At 43.8% G+C, this 17901-nt stretch overlaps 1 protein-coding gene and 1 long non-coding RNA gene across 3 annotated transcripts in view; one reads left to right on the plus strand and one right to left on the minus strand.

The window, feature by feature from the left end:
- Positions 1-240: 240 nt before the first annotated feature.
- LOC150009794 (uncharacterized) overlaps positions 241-17901 on the minus strand; it is a 32014-nt gene continuing 14353 nt past the window's right edge. For both annotated transcript variants that reach the window (XR_016511202.1, XR_016511203.1), the window contains 2 exons: positions 2107-2550; positions 241-384 (listed from right to left, as the gene is read on the minus strand). This is a non-coding gene — a long non-coding RNA (uncharacterized LOC150009794). The remainder of the gene's footprint in view (positions 385-2106; positions 2551-17901) is intronic.
- On the plus strand, positions 14198-14332 carry LOC150009795 (thymosin beta-4-like). The gene has a single exon (XM_090279220.1). The coding sequence runs from the start codon at positions 14198-14200 to the stop codon at positions 14330-14332; it is 135 nt and encodes a 44-aa protein (XP_090135346.1).

Consider the following 17901-nt stretch of genomic DNA (forward strand, 5'->3'; position numbering starts at 1 on the left):
CCAGCATCAGGTGGATGGCAGGGACCCATTTCAGGGCTGTGTTTGGCCAAGCTGAAGGCCACGGCTCTGACCTACCGGCCCCACTGGGCCCCCGTCTTAAAGTTGATCATTTCAGCAACCCCAGGAGCCTCCTTCACACTCTCGGGGTGGGGGTGGGGGTGGAACAGACCTTCCAGAGCCAGAAACATATAAAAGCTTTCTTCCCTGACACCCGCAAACAGCATGACTTACAGAACTCACTGAAATTCACAGCAGACATTGTATTAGAACAGATCGCAGGACCAAACACACCACTTTCCTCCCTCTGAAGCCCCTCAGCTAAATATCGTCATCATCCTGACGACGTCCGCTTCTCATTCTCTTGACACACACCCCGTCGTTCTCCTGTTTGGGAAGAAAAAGACGCCTCTTCAGTCATTGAAAATGGTTTCTGTAGCCGCTCTGCTCGGCAACGGCCAAGCCCCCTGCCTGCCAGTGTTACTTTTGTCCTTAAACTCTTGACTTTTTGGTTTTATGAACTTAAATATCAGGTCTTTTAATAAAAGTGTTTGTAACCTATTCTTAAGTTAACACACAATTTTTAAAATTTCCACACAAATACATAGAAACTTTACTAATTAAAAAATAGCACCAACAAAGGCGAACGCACTCAGGGTGACACCTCCCGGCCCTGCAGGCTGCGCCCGCCCCGCCCCCCCCCCCCCCCACGCGGTGTGCGAAGGCGCACTTGCTCAGCTCAGCGCCAAGAACTGTGACCCAGGCCACCTGCTGTGTGAACCCTGAGAAGCGGGGAGAAGGAGGCTCGCCCAGAAACCTAACACGCAACAAAAGATGACCCGCCTTTTCAGAACCTGCGCCCCCAAGCCTGGGTGTCGGCACTGCGCTTACAGGGAAGCGGCCGCGGGTCCGAGCTCCCACTTAGCAGCCCCAACCCAGCAGCCCGGCAGAAGAGGCTCCTTGTGACGTGGGGCAAGCACTTCCCACCAAGGACTTTACCAGGTGGTCTTTAAGGGGGTTTCGGGGGGGTCAGAAAAACAAAAGGATCAAAAGCTGGAGTTGCATGCAGGTGATCGTAAATAATGGAATGGCGACTGGAGCTGTCTCCTCGCCAGAGTGCAGCCCAAGCGTCCGGCAGTGAGCGCGCTCTCGGGGGGTCAGGGTAGCCGTGTCCCCTCTCGGAAGGTGAAGTGTGACAGTGTGTTAGATTGCAGAGGATGGTGAACGTGCCTGCGGGCTCATCACCCCGACTTCGCTGACCAGTCAGCTGCACTGTCCTGGCCCCTCGTGACTCTAGGGGGCAGGAACATCGAAGCCACTCTGAACGTGGGTGGGCCACGTCAGGCCTCAGCGGCTGGCACCTGGCACTGCACCTCAAGGTCACATCAGGCAGGCAGTCCCCATGGGGTCACATTCTCAAGCTGGGTCAAGATGGCTCCCGTGCGCAGAAAGGGAACCTCTGTAACTTTTTCTTTTAAACTGACCAAACCAAGCACTCCAGAGAAGGACCCTGACCGAATTGGATCCAGCTTTGTGGACTGACTCATGTGACAGGCAGCCCAAGGACTGCTGAGTTCAATGTGACATTAGGAGCACTCACCGTCCCTCAGCTTCAGTGGCATCTCACTCGGAATGGTGACAGGACAAAGCACTGCCTACTGACCCGGGACTCTTACTAAAAAGAGCAGAGGTGCCTTATGGACACACCCTCTGGGATTCACTCTGGCTTTCCAAAGGGACCCCCTGGAGACCAGTAGGGCCGCCTCGTAGCCTAGTCACTTCTGCGGGGCTAAGGGGACTCTGCCTACATGACGTCCGCCCTGGGCATGCGTTGCAGTGAGCAATCAGCAAGCACCGGCTGCATCAGCCCCCGGTTGCTCCTGCCCGAGGTCTTCCTCCTGTGACTATCCTGTGGAAGTGGGGGTTCCCAACCCAGAAGTCACTCAACAGTGACAAAGACAAGACGTGCTCTGGCTTCACGCTTCCTGCGTTGTGTAACAGGGAGCCTACTGCTGTGGACAACATGTTTCGTTTGCTTGTGCAACATGACGCAAAAATTACCCGGAAGCGTTCCGTGCTTATTAAAAAGCAGAAGAGCAAACCACCTGCCTTTGTTGCATTTTCCGCAGACCTCTTGGCAGGCCGAGGACCTCTCTGCTGAGACTGAGTCTCCGGCGGGTGCCCTGTAGGAGGGAATGTCACCCTTCTCGACCTCAAGCTTATGAAGCCTGAGGGTGGAGGATTTCCCTTGTCTTCCCGAGTCTTCCAATGGGCTCCCACACTGCTCGCCCTGGCTTTCTCCTCGGCTCCGCTGGGCATGGGCACTGTATCCCATCTTCCGGGTCTCGGGCACGTCCTCCCCTCCTGTACTTTGTCTCTGGAGGTAGGCTTCTGGGCTCCATCTTCTGGGTTTTGAATCTCCACCTTCTGGGAGGGAGTCCCAGGCTTCTTTTCATTCCTCTTCCTTTTAACCTTTCCTGCAGTTAGAAGCAGCACAGGCCTTTGCTCTGCTCCGTTGGTTTTATTTGGGACACTGGACCGCAGGGACGTTCCCTAAAGAATTCAAAAGACATCCACAAAGTGCCAGTCATGAGTAAAGCAAATCTGGAAATCCAACATGGGGAGAAAAAATCAAAAGGGAACTCAAAGGGGAGCGCATTTGGGCATTTTACGTGGGTTACTTTTCTAAGACGCCAGTAGTCTAAGATACTCGCTTTGTCCCCATGGAGAAATCACCGCCTCTGCCGATAAGCCATAAATAAGGCATTTGGCATAAATTCCAGCCCCAGAGTCATATATGTGAACTCTGGTTCTGAGGAGCTCTGGAGGGCATTACAGACTAACACCCCCAGGTCAGGCAGTGAACGCCCCCTCCCCGCCCCCCACCGCTGTAACGAGGCTAAAGCAGAAGAGGAAAATCTACACCTGGAAGTGGGCAAGCCTCCCGGTTAGAACCAACTGTTCTGTCGCGGCTGTTGACAGCTCCGTTCCCAGGAAGTCCACACCCGGGCCAGTGCTGTGGGGGGCTCCGGTGTCTGCACCGAGGCCATTCAGTTCCTGAGAAAGGCTTGTCAAAATCTGGAATGCCCGTTTGGGGCAGTTATTTTCCCAAATTAGCCTAGTGTCTCTCTAAAGCACCACAGGGCTCTTCACTGGGGTCTGCAGTGACTCAGCACTGACGACAGACCCCTTCGGGAAAGGACACCCATGTCTACAAGCAGGGGGAACATGAGGTCTTCCTCTGCCATGCTCTCACAGTGCGTCTTGTGCCCCAGGGGTGGACTGTACAGCCAGAGTTCCTGGGCAAATGATGCAGGGTGGGGTCTGAAAAGGGAAAGCAAGAGAATGGGTGCTGGGGCTGTTGGCGAAGGGGCTGGCTCACTGGCACCTCACTGGAATGCCACTGGTGACTACAAGAGCCAGCACACTCAGACTGAAAACTACAGCTATCTTTTGGGGAGGCACTTGGCAGGGAACACGTAGGAACATTTTAAATGTACAAACCTGTTGTCCCAGTAATTTCACATCCAAGAACTCAGTGCTTAAAGCACGGCAGGGAAACTAAATGCTTCTTTAAGCAACTAGAGTTATCTTTTTAGGACATTTAGATCAAGTGATTCCCCTGCTTAACACCCTCCCCTCAGCTTCTCTTCACATTCTTGATAAAATCTGTATGCTTTTTAAGGTTCCAAGACCTGAGTTATCTAGCCTCTACCCACCTCTCTTCCAGCTGTGGTGGCTTCCAGGCATACTGGATTTCTTCATATTCTGCGAAGGTGGGGAACCCATTCCCCACTCAGGCATTTGTACTTGCTGTTCCTTGTGCCAGGAACACCCTTCCTAATTTTCCAACACAGTTCTTCCTCATCATCTGGATCCCAGCTCAAAAGTCACATTTCTAGAGAAATCTTCTTTGACTCCTAAATTCAAAGAACCCCTCTCATTCCTCAAACAATAAAAAACAGAGCTACCTTGACAACAGCCTCTGCCAGCACTTCTGCCTGGGAGATAGCTGACCCCCCCCCAACCCCCCGCTGCCCCAGCTCATACGCTAATATCAGACATTTAGTTCCTCCCCATATGTCCTGGTGCCTTTCAAACTGCTGCCCTAGTGCTGGAGCTAAGAGCCAGTGAGTCCAAATACAGTCAACCATATACCACAGTATTTAAGTTATGGAATATTAAAGGAGAAGAATAAACTTCATCAAAGATTTTTGCATCCTTTTCTTGGGAAAAGGCATTACCCTCAAGAAATCTATCATGCTCCAAACTCCATCTCAGTGCTTGTTTCCCAGAGGTCTCAACTAACTCAAAAGGGCTTAAGGTTATCAACTCTGACCAATACCTTTCTGTAGCAAAATTCATGAAGCCTGGGCAATAACCACCATGTCTGAGAAGTTGAAGAAATATATTATGAGGTAAAAGGAACAAACTTGGGATAGAAAGATATAGAACAATGACAAATGGGCACCAGCTCCTCAGAGCCATCTTGATTGTCAGAATTCACACATTTAGCAGCTTCTAAGGCAGAGAATACAAGTGGGAGGACAAAACTTGCTCACAGGAGGCCACTGTGGCTGGTATTTGGACCACATTTCTTCAACAGTGCTGGTCACACCTAAGGCAACATCAGGGTCCCTTCTGACCACATGATGCAGGGCGAGTAAAAGGATGTCAGTCCTTTTGAAGGGTTCCAGCTAGCCTAAACTGCTCCCCATGATGGCATGAAGGAGACATTGGCTACCAAAGCAACAAGTAATATGCTATGAAAAAGAAGCATCAACATCACTAAGAAGTTCAGTGGTGGCTGATCTCTGTGGCCAGAACTAACAGGAAAAGGTGCTGTGACAGGCCAGGGATCACTAAGAACAAAGGGGATGGTTAGAATCTGAAACAAGAGAAGCAAGTGATAGTCTATAACTACTCAAAGCCAAGTAGGCACATTCATTATGATCAACAGCATGATCAGAGCAGCAGCCAGAAGGTCACAGTCTGGCCCAAAGAGGTCTGAACCAGAAGGACATCTTGTGGGATGTGACATGGGTCCACTAGGGAGATAACATCATGGTTATCTGGCTAGATGAGCAAAAAAGTGGCTAGTACTTTGGAAGCCTTGGGAAGGCACAAGCAGATGGGTAAGGCTAAGAGATAAACTCTGAAGATTTGGTGTTTTAGTTTTAGGGCTCCAGTAGTTTAAAAAAAAAAAGCCTACCTTACAACCCAGCAATCCCACTTCTGGGTATTTATTTGAAGAAACTCAAAACGATTCAAAGAGATATATGCATGCTTTGTCCACTGAAGTTTATTTATAATAACCAAGACATGAAAGCAACCCAGTGCCCATCAATAGACAAGTGGGTGGAAAAGTGGTGTACATATATACAATGGAATATTACTGTACCATAAAAAAGAATGAAATCTTCCATCTGTGACAACATGGGTGGACCTAGAGGGTATTATGCTAAATGAAATAAGTCAGACAAAGACAAATACCATATGATTTCACTTACGTGGAATATAGAAAAGAAAATAAACAAACAAAACAATAACAGACCCATACATACAGAGAAGAAACTGATGGTTGCTGGAAGAAGAGGGGCTTGGGGGTTGAAAGAAAAAGGGGAAAGACTAAGGTGTACAAATTGGCAGTTACAAAACAGTCTATGCTGTACACCTGAAACTAATATGACATTGAATGTCAACTGAGATTGAAAAATAAAAAATTATTTAAAAAAAAGAATCCCTCTCAAACTCATACTCAGTCACTCCCTTAGCACATAGCCCAAGCTGAAATCACTTCATTCACTTATTGTCTATGTCCCAGTGCCTCAAAAAGTGCCTGGCAGGGCAGGGACTCAATTCACATCCCATAATGAATGAGTGGCCCTCAGAGTTCTCAGTAACAGCCTGTAATGCTCATCAATGGAGGCTTGCTCTACACCATGAGAGGCTGAGAGACTGTCACAATGGGAGCTCTGGATACACACAGACAGGCAGATAGTCAAGAGAGAGTTCAGCAATGTTGTAGAATACAAAAAGCAATACTATTTCTATATACTAGCAATGAACAACCCAAAAAATGAAATTAAGAAAACAATTCCAGAGAGGGAAGATGGCGGAGGAGTGAGGGGAGGCTGCGGTTTCAGGCTCCTGAGACCCGTTTGCAGTTTGGACTAATTGCAGACAGAACATCTCAGTGAACAGCTGGACACTGGCAGGAGTCGAGCCTTGGCACTGCTGGATTAGAGAAAAAACACCTGGGAACAACCTGTTTAGTGAAGATAGTGAAAGAAAAAGGGACAAAACGGGATTCCTGACTGGGGCGGCTGCCCGAGCTGCGGCTGAAAGGACACAAAGGCTTTTTGGCGACCACAGGCTACCCGGGAGAGGAGTCAGGAGGAGAGCGGATCTCTGCCCGCTGGCAGAGACGGGACTCGGCCAGGCAGCATTGGCGCTGGAAGACGGGAGACAGCGTGCTGCCGGGCAAGTGAGAACATAATTCTCCTTTATATTTTTCTCTTGTGAACTGCGGAGAGGGGGGTAAAGTTTGGGGGTGATAGGACATTCTTGAGGAGCGCAGGCGCAGAAGTGCGCTCGCCCACTCCCCACCCTCCCCTTGGATCGTGGGCGGGCATAGGGAAGTGCCCTCATTCACTGGCCCAGGTGTGCAGGGCCGCACGTCCAGGTGCCCCTCGGACACACCCCAACAGACATAAGATCAGTGCCCCAACGGGCGCATGGAGGGCCCACGGAGGGCCCACTGGATATGCAGAAGACTGTGCACAGTCGCCCCTGGCCAGCTCCAGTGGGCACCAGGCCCAAGTGCCAGGCCGGAGCTCAAAGCATTTGCTCAGGCTCTGCTCATGCCCACCCAGGTGGGTGCGGGAATGGTGGGCGGCTGCAGGGCCGGAACAGCAGGCAGCAGCAACTCACAGGCACTCACTTCTGCTGAGCACAAGTGTTTGGGGCCCCACCCTAAGAGGCGAGAGACCAACTCCTGGAGCACTTTGTGGCAGGCCTGAGGCTAGCTCTCGGGTCACCTTATGGGCTCACAGGCGTGCCTGCAAGGACACCTTGGCTAGCTCCAACAGACACCGAAGGAACACGCTGTGCGGGGGCCCACTGCTGCAAGGAACAGGAACCTCTGACCCACCTCATTAGACCAGCTGTGGATACAGAAAAACAAGACAACACACAAATGCTGAACTGATATCTCCACAAAAGAATTCAAGATAAAGTGGATAGAGTGACTCTCAATCAACTAGCCAGAAGGAAGATCCTAACAAAAAGCATCTGAAATATAACCAGACAGCATAAACAAATGACATAAAAGGTACCCCAAGAACATCAGGCTCAGGAGATCAAAGAGACTGCACCACTGAAACCCCCAGATCTACCATAAAGAATCTCATACCACAAAGGTGGGAAGACAAAGCAGACAAATCCAAATAACAAAAACAAACAAGAAGAATCCAACATGGTAAGACGCAGAAACAACCTCTCAATGAAAAGAAAAGAGGAATCCCCAGAAAGAGAGGTAGATGGAATAGACATAGCCCAAATGTCAGACATGGAATTCAAAACAATGGTGGTGAAGGAGCTCAATATACTCGACAACCTCAAAAACAACTACGACAACCTCCAAGGAAGTTACCAACAGCTCCAAGAAAATTACAGGGAACTTGCAGAGAACCACACCAGCATAAAAAAAGACATAGAAACTATCAACAAGAACCAGGAAGAAATGAAGAATACAATCTCTGAACTGAAAAACACAGTAGAATCAGTCAAAAGCAGACTAAATGAAGCAGAGGATTGTATTAGTGAGTTAGAAGACAATGTAGGAAAAAATTCTCAGATGATACAGCAAAATGAAAAAAGACTGAAAAAGTATGAAGAAGAGGTAAGGGAGTTACAGGATAGCATAAGGAGGAACAATATAAGAGTAATCGGAATTAAAGAGGGATCAGAAGAACAAGGAATAGATAAACTGATAGGGGAGAAAATGACAGAAAATTTTCCCAACCTGATGAGAGAAAAAGTTATGCAAGACCAGGAAGCACAGAGAGTTCCAATGAAGAGGAACCCCCCAAAACCCACTCCAAGGCACATCATAGTTAAAATGGCAACATTCCAAGACAAAGAGAGAATCCTAAAAGCAGCAAGAGAAAAACAGCAAATAACTTACAAGGGAGCTCCAATAAGGCTATCGAACAATTTCTCAACAGAAACACTACAAGCCAGAAGGGAATGGTCAAAAATATTTCAAGCAATGAAAAACAAAGGCCTACAACCAAGAATAATCTACCCAGCAAGGCTCTCATTCAAAATGGAAGGTGAAATAAGGAGTTTCTCAGACAAAGGAAGACTAAAAGAATACATCTCCACCAAACCAGCATTGCAAGAGATGCTAAAGGGAATATTCTAAGAAAAAGGAAGAGAAAAAACAAAAAAGAAGAGTAGAGGAACAGAGGTACAAAAGGAAATGAATAAAACATGTCAATAATAACTTTAAATGTAAATGGATTAAATGCTCCAATTAAAAGACATAGGGTAACGGAATGGATAAGAAAACAGGACCCACATATTTGCTGTCTACAAGAAACACACCTCAAAACAAAAGATTTACATTGACTGAAAGTAAAGGGATATAAAAAAATATTCCAAGCAAACGGACCTGAAAAAAAAGCTGGGGTAGCAGTCCTCATATCAGACAAAACGGATTTCAAAGCAAGGGCAATAAAAAGAGACAAAGAAGGACATTTCATAATACTTAAAAGAACAATCCATCAAGAAGATATAACACTGATAAACATATATGCACCCAACATAGGAGCACCCAAATACATAAAGAAAATACTAGAAGACCACAAGAAGGATATTAACAAAAACGCACTCATAGTAGGGGACTTCAACACTCCATTATCAACAATAGACAGATCATCCAAGCAAAGAAACACCAAGAATATACAGGCATTGAACAACACACTAAACCACATGGACTTAACTGATATATATAGAACTTTTCACCCCAAAGAAGCAAAATATACATTTTTTTCCAAAGGCACATAGGACATTTTCAAAGATAGACCACATAATAGGACACAAAACAAGCCTCAACAAATTCAAGAAAATTGAAATCATATCAAGCATCTTTTCAGACCACAATGCCTTGAAACTAAAAATCAACCTCAGAGAAAAAAAATCAAAGACACCCAAACTCATGGAGAATGAATAACACGCTATTCAATAATGAATGGGTTAACAATGACATCAAAGAGGAAGTCAAGAAATTTCTAGAAACTAATGACAATGAACACACAACAGCCCAAAACCTATGGGACACAGCAACAGCAGTCCTAAGAGGGAAGTTCATAGCAATACAGGCATATCTGAGAAGGATAGAAGAAGCTCAAATAAAAAATCTAATCCTAAAGCTACAAGAACTAGAACAACAACAACAAACAAAGCCTAGGGCAATAAGAAGAAAGGAAATCATCAAGATCAAAGCAGAATTAAACAACATAGAGACTAAACAAACAATCCAAAAAATCAACAAAACTAGGAGCTGGTTCTTTGAAAAAATAAACAAAATCGACAAGCCTCTAGCCAGGCTCATCAAGAAAAAAAGAGAGAAGACCCAAATAAACAAAATCAGAAATGAAAGAGGAGAAATCACAACTGATACCTCAGAAATACAAACAATTGTAAGAAATTACTACAAACAACTGTATGGCAAGAAATTTGACAACCTAGAAGAAATGGACAAATTTCTAGAAACATATAACCTTCCAAAACTGAATCAAAAAGAAGTAGAAAGTCTCAACAGACCAATAACAAAGAAGGAAATTGAAACTGTAATCAAAAATCTCCCTGCACACAAAAGCCCTGGACCAGATGGCTTCACAGGAGAATTTTACAAAACATTTAGGGAAGAACTAACTCCTACTCTCCTCAAACTATTCCAAAAAATCCAAGAAGAAGGAAGACTCCCAAACTCTTTCTATGAAGCCAGTATTACCCTAATCCCAAAACCAGGTCAAGACAACAAAGAAAGAAAACTACAGGCCAATATCACTGATGAACAGAGATGCTAAAATCCTCAATAAAATTTTGGCAAAAAGGATCCAGCAATACATCAAAAAGATCATACACCATGATCAAGTGGGATTCATCCCAGGGATGCAAGGATGGTTTAATATTCGCAAATCAATAAATATAATACATCACCTAAACAAAATGAAAGACAAAAATCACATGATCATATCTATAGATGCAGAAAAAGCATTTGATAAAGTACAACACCCATTGATGATGAAAACACTCAGCAAAATGGGAATAGAGGGAGCATACCTTAACATAATTAAGGCTATATATGAGAAGCCTGAAGCCAACATCATACTCAATGGACAAAAACTGAAAGCATTCCCCCTGAAATCAGGAACTAGACAAGGCTGTCCACTCTCTCCACTTCTATTCAACATAGTGTTGGAAGTCCTAGCCACAGCAATCAGACAAGACAAAAAAAAAAAAAAAGGCATTCAAATCGGGAAAGAAGAAGTAAAACTATCACTATTTGCAGATGACATGATAGTATACCTAGAAAACCCTATAAACTCCACTAAAAGACTACTCGATATAATAAGTGAATTTGGCAAAATAGCAGGGTACAAAATAAATATACAGAAATCTAAGGCATTTCTGTACACCAACAATCAAATATCAGAGACAGAGGCAAAAAAGAAAATACCATTTACTATAGCAACAAGAAAAATAAAATACCTATGAATAAACTTAACCAAAGAGATAAAAGACCTGTACACTGAAAATTACGCAACGATGAAGAAAGAAATTAAGGAAGATACAAATAAATGTAAGCAAATACCATGTTCTTGGATGGGAAGAATCAACATCATCAAAATGGCCATACTACCCAAAGCAATTTACAGATTCAATGCAATCCCTATTAAAATACCAATGACATATTTCACAGACCTAGAAAAAATACTCCATAAATTCATATCGAACCAAAAAAGACCCCGAATAGCAAAAGCAATCTTGAGAAAGAAGAACACAGCAGGAGGAATCACGATACCAGACATCAAACAATACTACAAAGCCACTGTGATCAAAACAGTCTGGTACTGGAATGAGAACAGACATATAGATCAGTGGAACAGAATAGAGAGCCCAGAAATAAACCCAGGCCTCGATGGTCAATTAATATTTGATAAAGGAGGAAGGAACATAAAATGGAGTAAGAAGAGCCTCTTTAACAAATGGCCCTGGGAGAACTGGACAGGGATGTACTAAAAAATGAAACTAGACCACCAACTTACACCACACACGAGAATAAACTCAAGATGGATTAAAGACTTAAATGTAACCCGTGACACCATAAAAGTTCTAGAGGAAAACATAGGCAGGAAACTTTCAGATATCCCACGTAACAATATCTTCATGGATACATCTCCTAAGGCAAGAGAAATAAAGGAAAAAATAAACAAATTGGACTACATCAAACTAAAGAGTTTCTGCTCAGCAAAAGAAAACATCAGCAAGATGAAAAGGAAACCAACCATATGGGAAAACATATTTGCCAATGACATCACAGACAGGGGACTGATCTCCAAAATATATAAAGAGCTTATGCGACTCAACATCAAGAAAATAACAACCCAATTAAAAAATGGGCAAAGGCCCTGAAGAAACACTTCTCTGAAGAGGACATACAGAAGGTCCATAGGCACATTAGAAAATGCTCAACATCACTGGCCATCAGAGAGATGCAAATAAAAACCACAATGAGCTACCACTTTACACCAGTCAGAATGGCCATCATCAACAAATCAACAAACAACAAATGCTGGCGAGGATGTGGAGAAACAGGAACCCTACTGCACTGTTGGTGGGAAGGCAGACTAGTGTAGCCACTATGGAAAACAGTATGGAATTACTTCAAAAAACTGAAAATGGAACTGCCTTTTGAACCAGGGATTCCACTGCTAGGATTATACCCGAAAAATCCTAAAGCCCTAATTCAAAAAACTTATGCACCCCTATGTTCATAGCAGCCCTGTTTACAATAGCTAAGTGCTGGAAAAAGCCTAAGTGCCCATCTGTAGATGAGTGGATCAAAAAACTGTGGTACATTTACACAATGGAATACTATGTAGCAGAAAGAAAGAAGGAACTCCTGCCATTTGCGACAACATGGATGGAACTGGAGAGAATTATGCTTAGTGAAATAAGCCAGGCAAAGAAAGCAAAATACCATATGATATCACCTAATACAGGAAACTAAAGAGCAACACAAACAAATGAACTAAACAGGACAAAGAATAGAATAGTAGTCAGTAGGGGAAAGGGGGGAGGTATAGAAGGGGGATAAGTAAGGGAAGGGTCTAATCAAGGAACGTGTGTAAATGACTCATGGACATGGACAATGGGGAAGGATATGATTGTGGGAGAGGGGATGGGCTGGGTGGGGGGAGCAATGGGGCAAAAATGGGACAACTGTAATTGAAAAACCAAAAAATAAAAGAAGGAAAAAAAAAAAAAAAGAAAACAATTCCACTTATAATACCATCAATAAAAATAAAACAGCCCTGGCTGGTGTGGCTCAGTGGATTGAGTGTTAGTCTGCAAACCAAAAGGTTGCTGGTTTGATTCCCAGTCATTGCACATGTCTAGGTTGAGGGCCAGGTCCCCAGGTATGGGTATGTGAGAGGCAACTGATTATTTCTCTGGCACATCAATATTTCTCTTCCTCTTCCCCTCTCTTCCCCTCTCTCTAAAAATAAATTTTAGAAAAAGAATAAAATACTTGGGAATAAATTTAACAAAAGAAGTACATGAGTTGTCCACTGAAAAACAAAGCATGTCAAAAGAAATTAAAGAAGACCTAAACAAATGGCAAGGCATCCTGTGTTCATAGATCAGAAGATTTAATATTGTTAAGATGCCAATACTCCTCAAATTGATGTATAGGTTGAACCCAATCATTATGAAAATCCCAGCTGACTGCTTTGAAGAAATTGATAAACAGGTTCTAAAATTCACAAGGAAATTCAAGGGACTCAGAATAGCCAAAACAATCTTGAAAAAAGTGAAACAAAGTTAGAGGGGTCACACTTCCTGAATTGAAAACTGAGCTACAGTAATCAAAACAATTGGGACTGGCATAAGGACAGACATATAAATCAATGAAATGGAACTGAGAGTCCAGAAATGAAATTTCACATTTATGGCCAACTGATTTTTGACAAGGTTACAAAGACAATTCAATGGAGAAAGAATAATTTTTTCAACAAATGTAGCTGGAACCAGTGAATACACACTGAAAAAAGAACGAAGTTGAAGCCCTTCCTTACACTATACACAAAAATGAACTCAAATGGATCAAAGACTTAATATAAGGCCTAAAACTCTCTTAAAAGAAAATCTTTGTGACCTTGGGTTAGGCAAAAATTTCTTAGAAATAACACCAAAAGCAAAAACTACAAAAGAACAGATGAACTGGAAATCAAAATTTAAAACTTTTGTGGTTCAAAGGACACCATCAAGAGAGTGAAGAGACAAGTCACAGAATAGGAGAAAATTTTGCTCATCATATATTCAATGAGGGATTACATCAAGGACTCATGTAACTTAATAATAAAAAAAAAAAATGGACAAAGGATTTGAATACACATTTCTTTAAAGAAGGTATAGATATGGCTAAAAGAAACATGAAATGATGCTGAACATCATTAGCCACTAGGGGAATATAAATAAAAACCACTAGGATGGGTATAATTTTTAAAAATGGAAATTAACAAGTATTGACAAGGATGTGGATCGACAGAAACCGTCACACACTTTAATGGGAATATAAGATGGTGCAGTCACTTTGAAAAACAGTCTGCTAGTTCCTCAACAAGTTAAACACAGAATGATCCAGCAATTCCACTTCTAGGTATATACTCAAGAGAAATGAAAATAAGGTCCACACAAAATGTGTGTACATGTTCACAGCAGCATTATTTATAAGAGCCAGAAGAGGAAATAGCCCAAATGTCCATCAGCTGGTGAATAATTAAACAAATGTGATCTATTCACACAATGGATAGCCATAAAGAATGAAGTATTGACTCTGCAGTGGGACTGAGCAGATCGGACTTCTCTCGTTCATGCACCTCGCTCCGCTTCCTCCTCAACCATGTCTGACAAACCCGAGATAGTCGAGACTGAGAAGTTTGATAAGTCAGAATTGAAGAAGACAGAAGCACAAGAGAAAAACCCACTGTCTTCCAAAGCAACCATTGAACAGGAGAAGCAAGCGGGAGAACTGTAATAATGCCAGCACTGCCAATATGCACTGTACATTCCACAAGCATTACCTTCTGCTAATCCCTTAGGCCTCAGCTTACATGTCATCACCTCCAGGAAGCCTCCACCAAACCCCAGGTGATAGGCACTATTAGCTTCATCCTTCAGATGAGGAAATGGAGGAACAGAGACGTTAAATGATTTGCCAAAAATCACACAGCTAGGAAGTAGAGCAGATGAGTTTGAAGCCAGTGCAGACTGAATCTGGGCTTTCACTCAGTTATCACTTGCTAACCCAGTCCTAAAAGCATGGTCCTGGGGCCACTAGCAGCAGAGGCAGCTTCACTGGGAACTTCTTGAGCATGCAAATTCTCAGGCCCCACTCCAGCCCTACTAGATTAAACTCTGGAGATGGGTCCGGCAATCTGTGTTTAAACAAGCCCCTCACCTGCTTCTCATGTGCCCTTAAGTTCAAGAACCACTGGCCCAGAGAAATTTTCTGCCATCAAATCACTTGCTTTTCGGCACTTGCTCCCTCTGGAATCCTTGGTAGGTCTAGAAAGTGCCACAGCTGAAGAACTGAACACTGTCCACCCTCTGACTTTCTAGATATTTAAAATGTTTTCTGGAGCTTTGGGGACCCAGGGAATGTCATCTTCCCCCTTATAATAAGTGTATGTGTGACTCATTCCTTCTGCTGTTTAATTTAAAAGCCTTCTTTCTTGTGCCCATCAACCTTGGCTAGGAGTTTAATAAAAAAACACTTTAAGGTCCAAATCACTTTCATCCCATGATGGTAACTACAGCCACCTTCTAGAAAATTCTTTTCTAAATTATATTTTACCGAGTAGGCTATTACAATTGTCCCAATTTTCTCCCACTGCTCCTCTCCACACAGCACCCCTGACTCCCTCAGGAAATCCCCACATTACTGTTCATGTCCATGTGTCATGTGTATCAGTGCTTCGGCTACTCAATTTCCTATACTGTACTTTATATCCCCATGGCTATTCTGCAACTACCTATTGTAATTCTTAATCCCCACACCTCTCCACCCATCCCCCTACTGCCCTACAATCAGGCAACCATCAAAACACTTCTCTGTATCTATGATTCTGTTTCTGTTGTTCTTGTTTGCTTAGTTTGTTTTTTAGATTCAATTGTTGATAGATATGTATTTATTGCTATTTTTTGTTCATAGTTTTGATCTCCTTTTTCTTAAATAAGTCCCTTTAACATTTCATATAATAATGGTTTGGTGCTGATAAACTCCTTTAGTTTTTTCTTGTCTGGTAAACTCTTTATCTGCCCTTCAAATCTAAATGATAAGCTTTGCTGGGTAGAGCAATCTTGACTGTAGGTCCCTGCTTTTCATGACTGAATATTTCTTGCCAATCCCTTCTAGCCTGCAAAGTTTCTTTTGAGAGATCAGCTGACAGTCTTATGGGAACTCCCCTGTAGGTAACTAACTTCTTTTCTCTTGCTACTTCTAAGATTCTCTCTTTAGCTTTAACCTTTGGCATTTCAATTATGATGTGTCTTGGAGTGAGCCTCTTTGAATCCATCTTGTTTGGGACTCTCTGTGCTTCCAGGACTTCCATGTCTATTTCCTTCATCAAATGAGGGAAGTTTTCTTTCATTATTCTTTCAAATAGATTTCCAATTTCTTGCTCTTTCTCTTCTCCTTCTGGCATCCCTATTATGGGAATGTTGAACCTCCTGAAGTTGCCCCAGAGGATGCTTATACTATCTTTGTACTTTTTGATTTTCTTCTTCTTGTTCTGGTTGTTTGTGTTTTGCTCCTTATGTTGCAAATCCTTGATTTGAATCTTGGCATCATCCATTCTACTGTTGTTTCCCTGTAAATTGTTCTTTATTTCAATTAGTATATCCTTCATTTCTGACTGGATCTTTTTTATGCTGCTGAGGTCCTCACTAAGATCCTTGAGCATCATTATAACCAGTGCTTTGAACTCTGCATCTGAGAGATTGCTTATCTCCATTTCATTTAGCTCTTTTTTCTGGAGTTTTGATCTGTTCTCTCTTTTGGGCCATGCTTCTTTGTCTCCTCATTTTGGCAGCCTCCCTGTGTTTGCTTCTATGTATTAGGTAGAGCTGCTTTGACTCTGTGTCTTGGTAGTGAGGTCTGATGTAGTAGATGTCCTGTAGGGTCCAGTGGCACAGCCTCCCTATAATCCAAGCTGGGTATTCACAGTGCACCCTCTGTGTGGGCTGAGTACACCCTCCTCTTGTAATTGAGCCTTGGTTGCTGTTGGTAGATCAATGGGAGGGATTTATCCAGGCCAGTCAACTGCACAGACTGGCTGTGACCACTTACCACAAACCTCAACCTCTGTGGAGGATCAGCTGTGCAGGGGCAGGGTGGTGGTGCTCTGATGTGGTCTGTGGCTGTCCACTGGGTGCACTGGCCATGGGGTTTCCTGGGTGGTACAGGCCATGGTCAGCCCTCACCTGTGTTATACCCAGGGCCATCCTGCTTGGGCTATAAAGCAATCTGAGATGGCTGCTACTAGTGCTGGGCTTAGAGATTCCCAGAGGAAGCCAAGCTGTGAATCTAGGCTGGCTGCTGCTAGTGCCAGGCCTGGGGCCACTTTGCAAGATGTACCTGGGCTAGGGGCTCACTGAGACCAGCTGTTGTTTGTTTGAGAGGGTTTAGGAAGTTGTGAAGCATTCACCAAGACCAGCCATTCATATAGAAAAGCCACTTTTAACAGCTTCGGTAGGCCCGGCCCATAAATTGAGTGGGACGGAGCCTCAGGGGTTCTCTGGGGTGGGACAAACAGTGTTAGCCAGGTTGATGGAATCTCAGATATGGCACCCTCCTGCTGGCTCTTTGGCTCTGTGGGGTTAGAGTTCAGAAAGGGAAAATGGCCTCATCCTGCCTTTCTGTGTGGGAGAAAGCTTTGTCCCAGATCTTGCCTTGATGCCAGACACTTCAGTTCCTCCTCATATGCTACTGGTACCTTTCAAGCTGCTATCCTGTCACTGGAGCTCAGAGGGAGTGGGTCTGAGTAAGTCATTGTGTGGGTTCTTCAATAGGAGCTGCTTGGAACTCCAGCTGCTTATTCCACCGACTCAATCCCCACTGGTTTTTGCAGCCAGAAGTAATGAGGACTTATCTTCCTGTCACTGGCATCTTGGATTAGAGCTAGGGCTCCTCACTCCCAAGATATCCCTCCTGAATTCTTACCCACCACACATGGATATGGGACCAGCCCATTCTGCATCTCCCCCAACACCACCACCAGTCTGGATGGACGTGATTTCTTTAATTCCTTAGTTGTCAGACTTCCATTCAACTTAGTTTCTGACAGTTCTGAGTGATGGTTATCCTATAGTTTAGTTATAATTTTGATGTGGTTGTGCAAGGAGGTGAGCCGAGTTTATCTATGCCATCATCTTGACTGGTAGAAAATTCTCAGTTCATGGAGGCAACAGTCTGCAGCTTCTCCCTAACACAAAAATTCCTATTTTTGAATAGTCCAGCCAATTTCTATTACTCTGAATGTAGTCCTGATCATAATGTTGTTCTGCTTCAGCTTTAGGATTGAACCAGAAAGAATGAATCCTAGA

This window comes from Furipterus horrens, unplaced genomic scaffold, assembly GCF_987537825.1.
Source record: "Furipterus horrens unplaced genomic scaffold, mFurHor1.1.pri manual_scaffold_5, whole genome shotgun sequence".
Classification (NCBI taxonomy): Eukaryota; Metazoa; Chordata; class Mammalia; order Chiroptera; family Furipteridae; genus Furipterus; species Furipterus horrens.

Coding starts and splice junctions, on each gene's coding strand:
- LOC150009795 (XM_090279220.1), top strand. CDS start 14,198: ATGTCTGACAAACCCGAGATAGTCGAGACTGAGAAGTTTGATAAGTCA.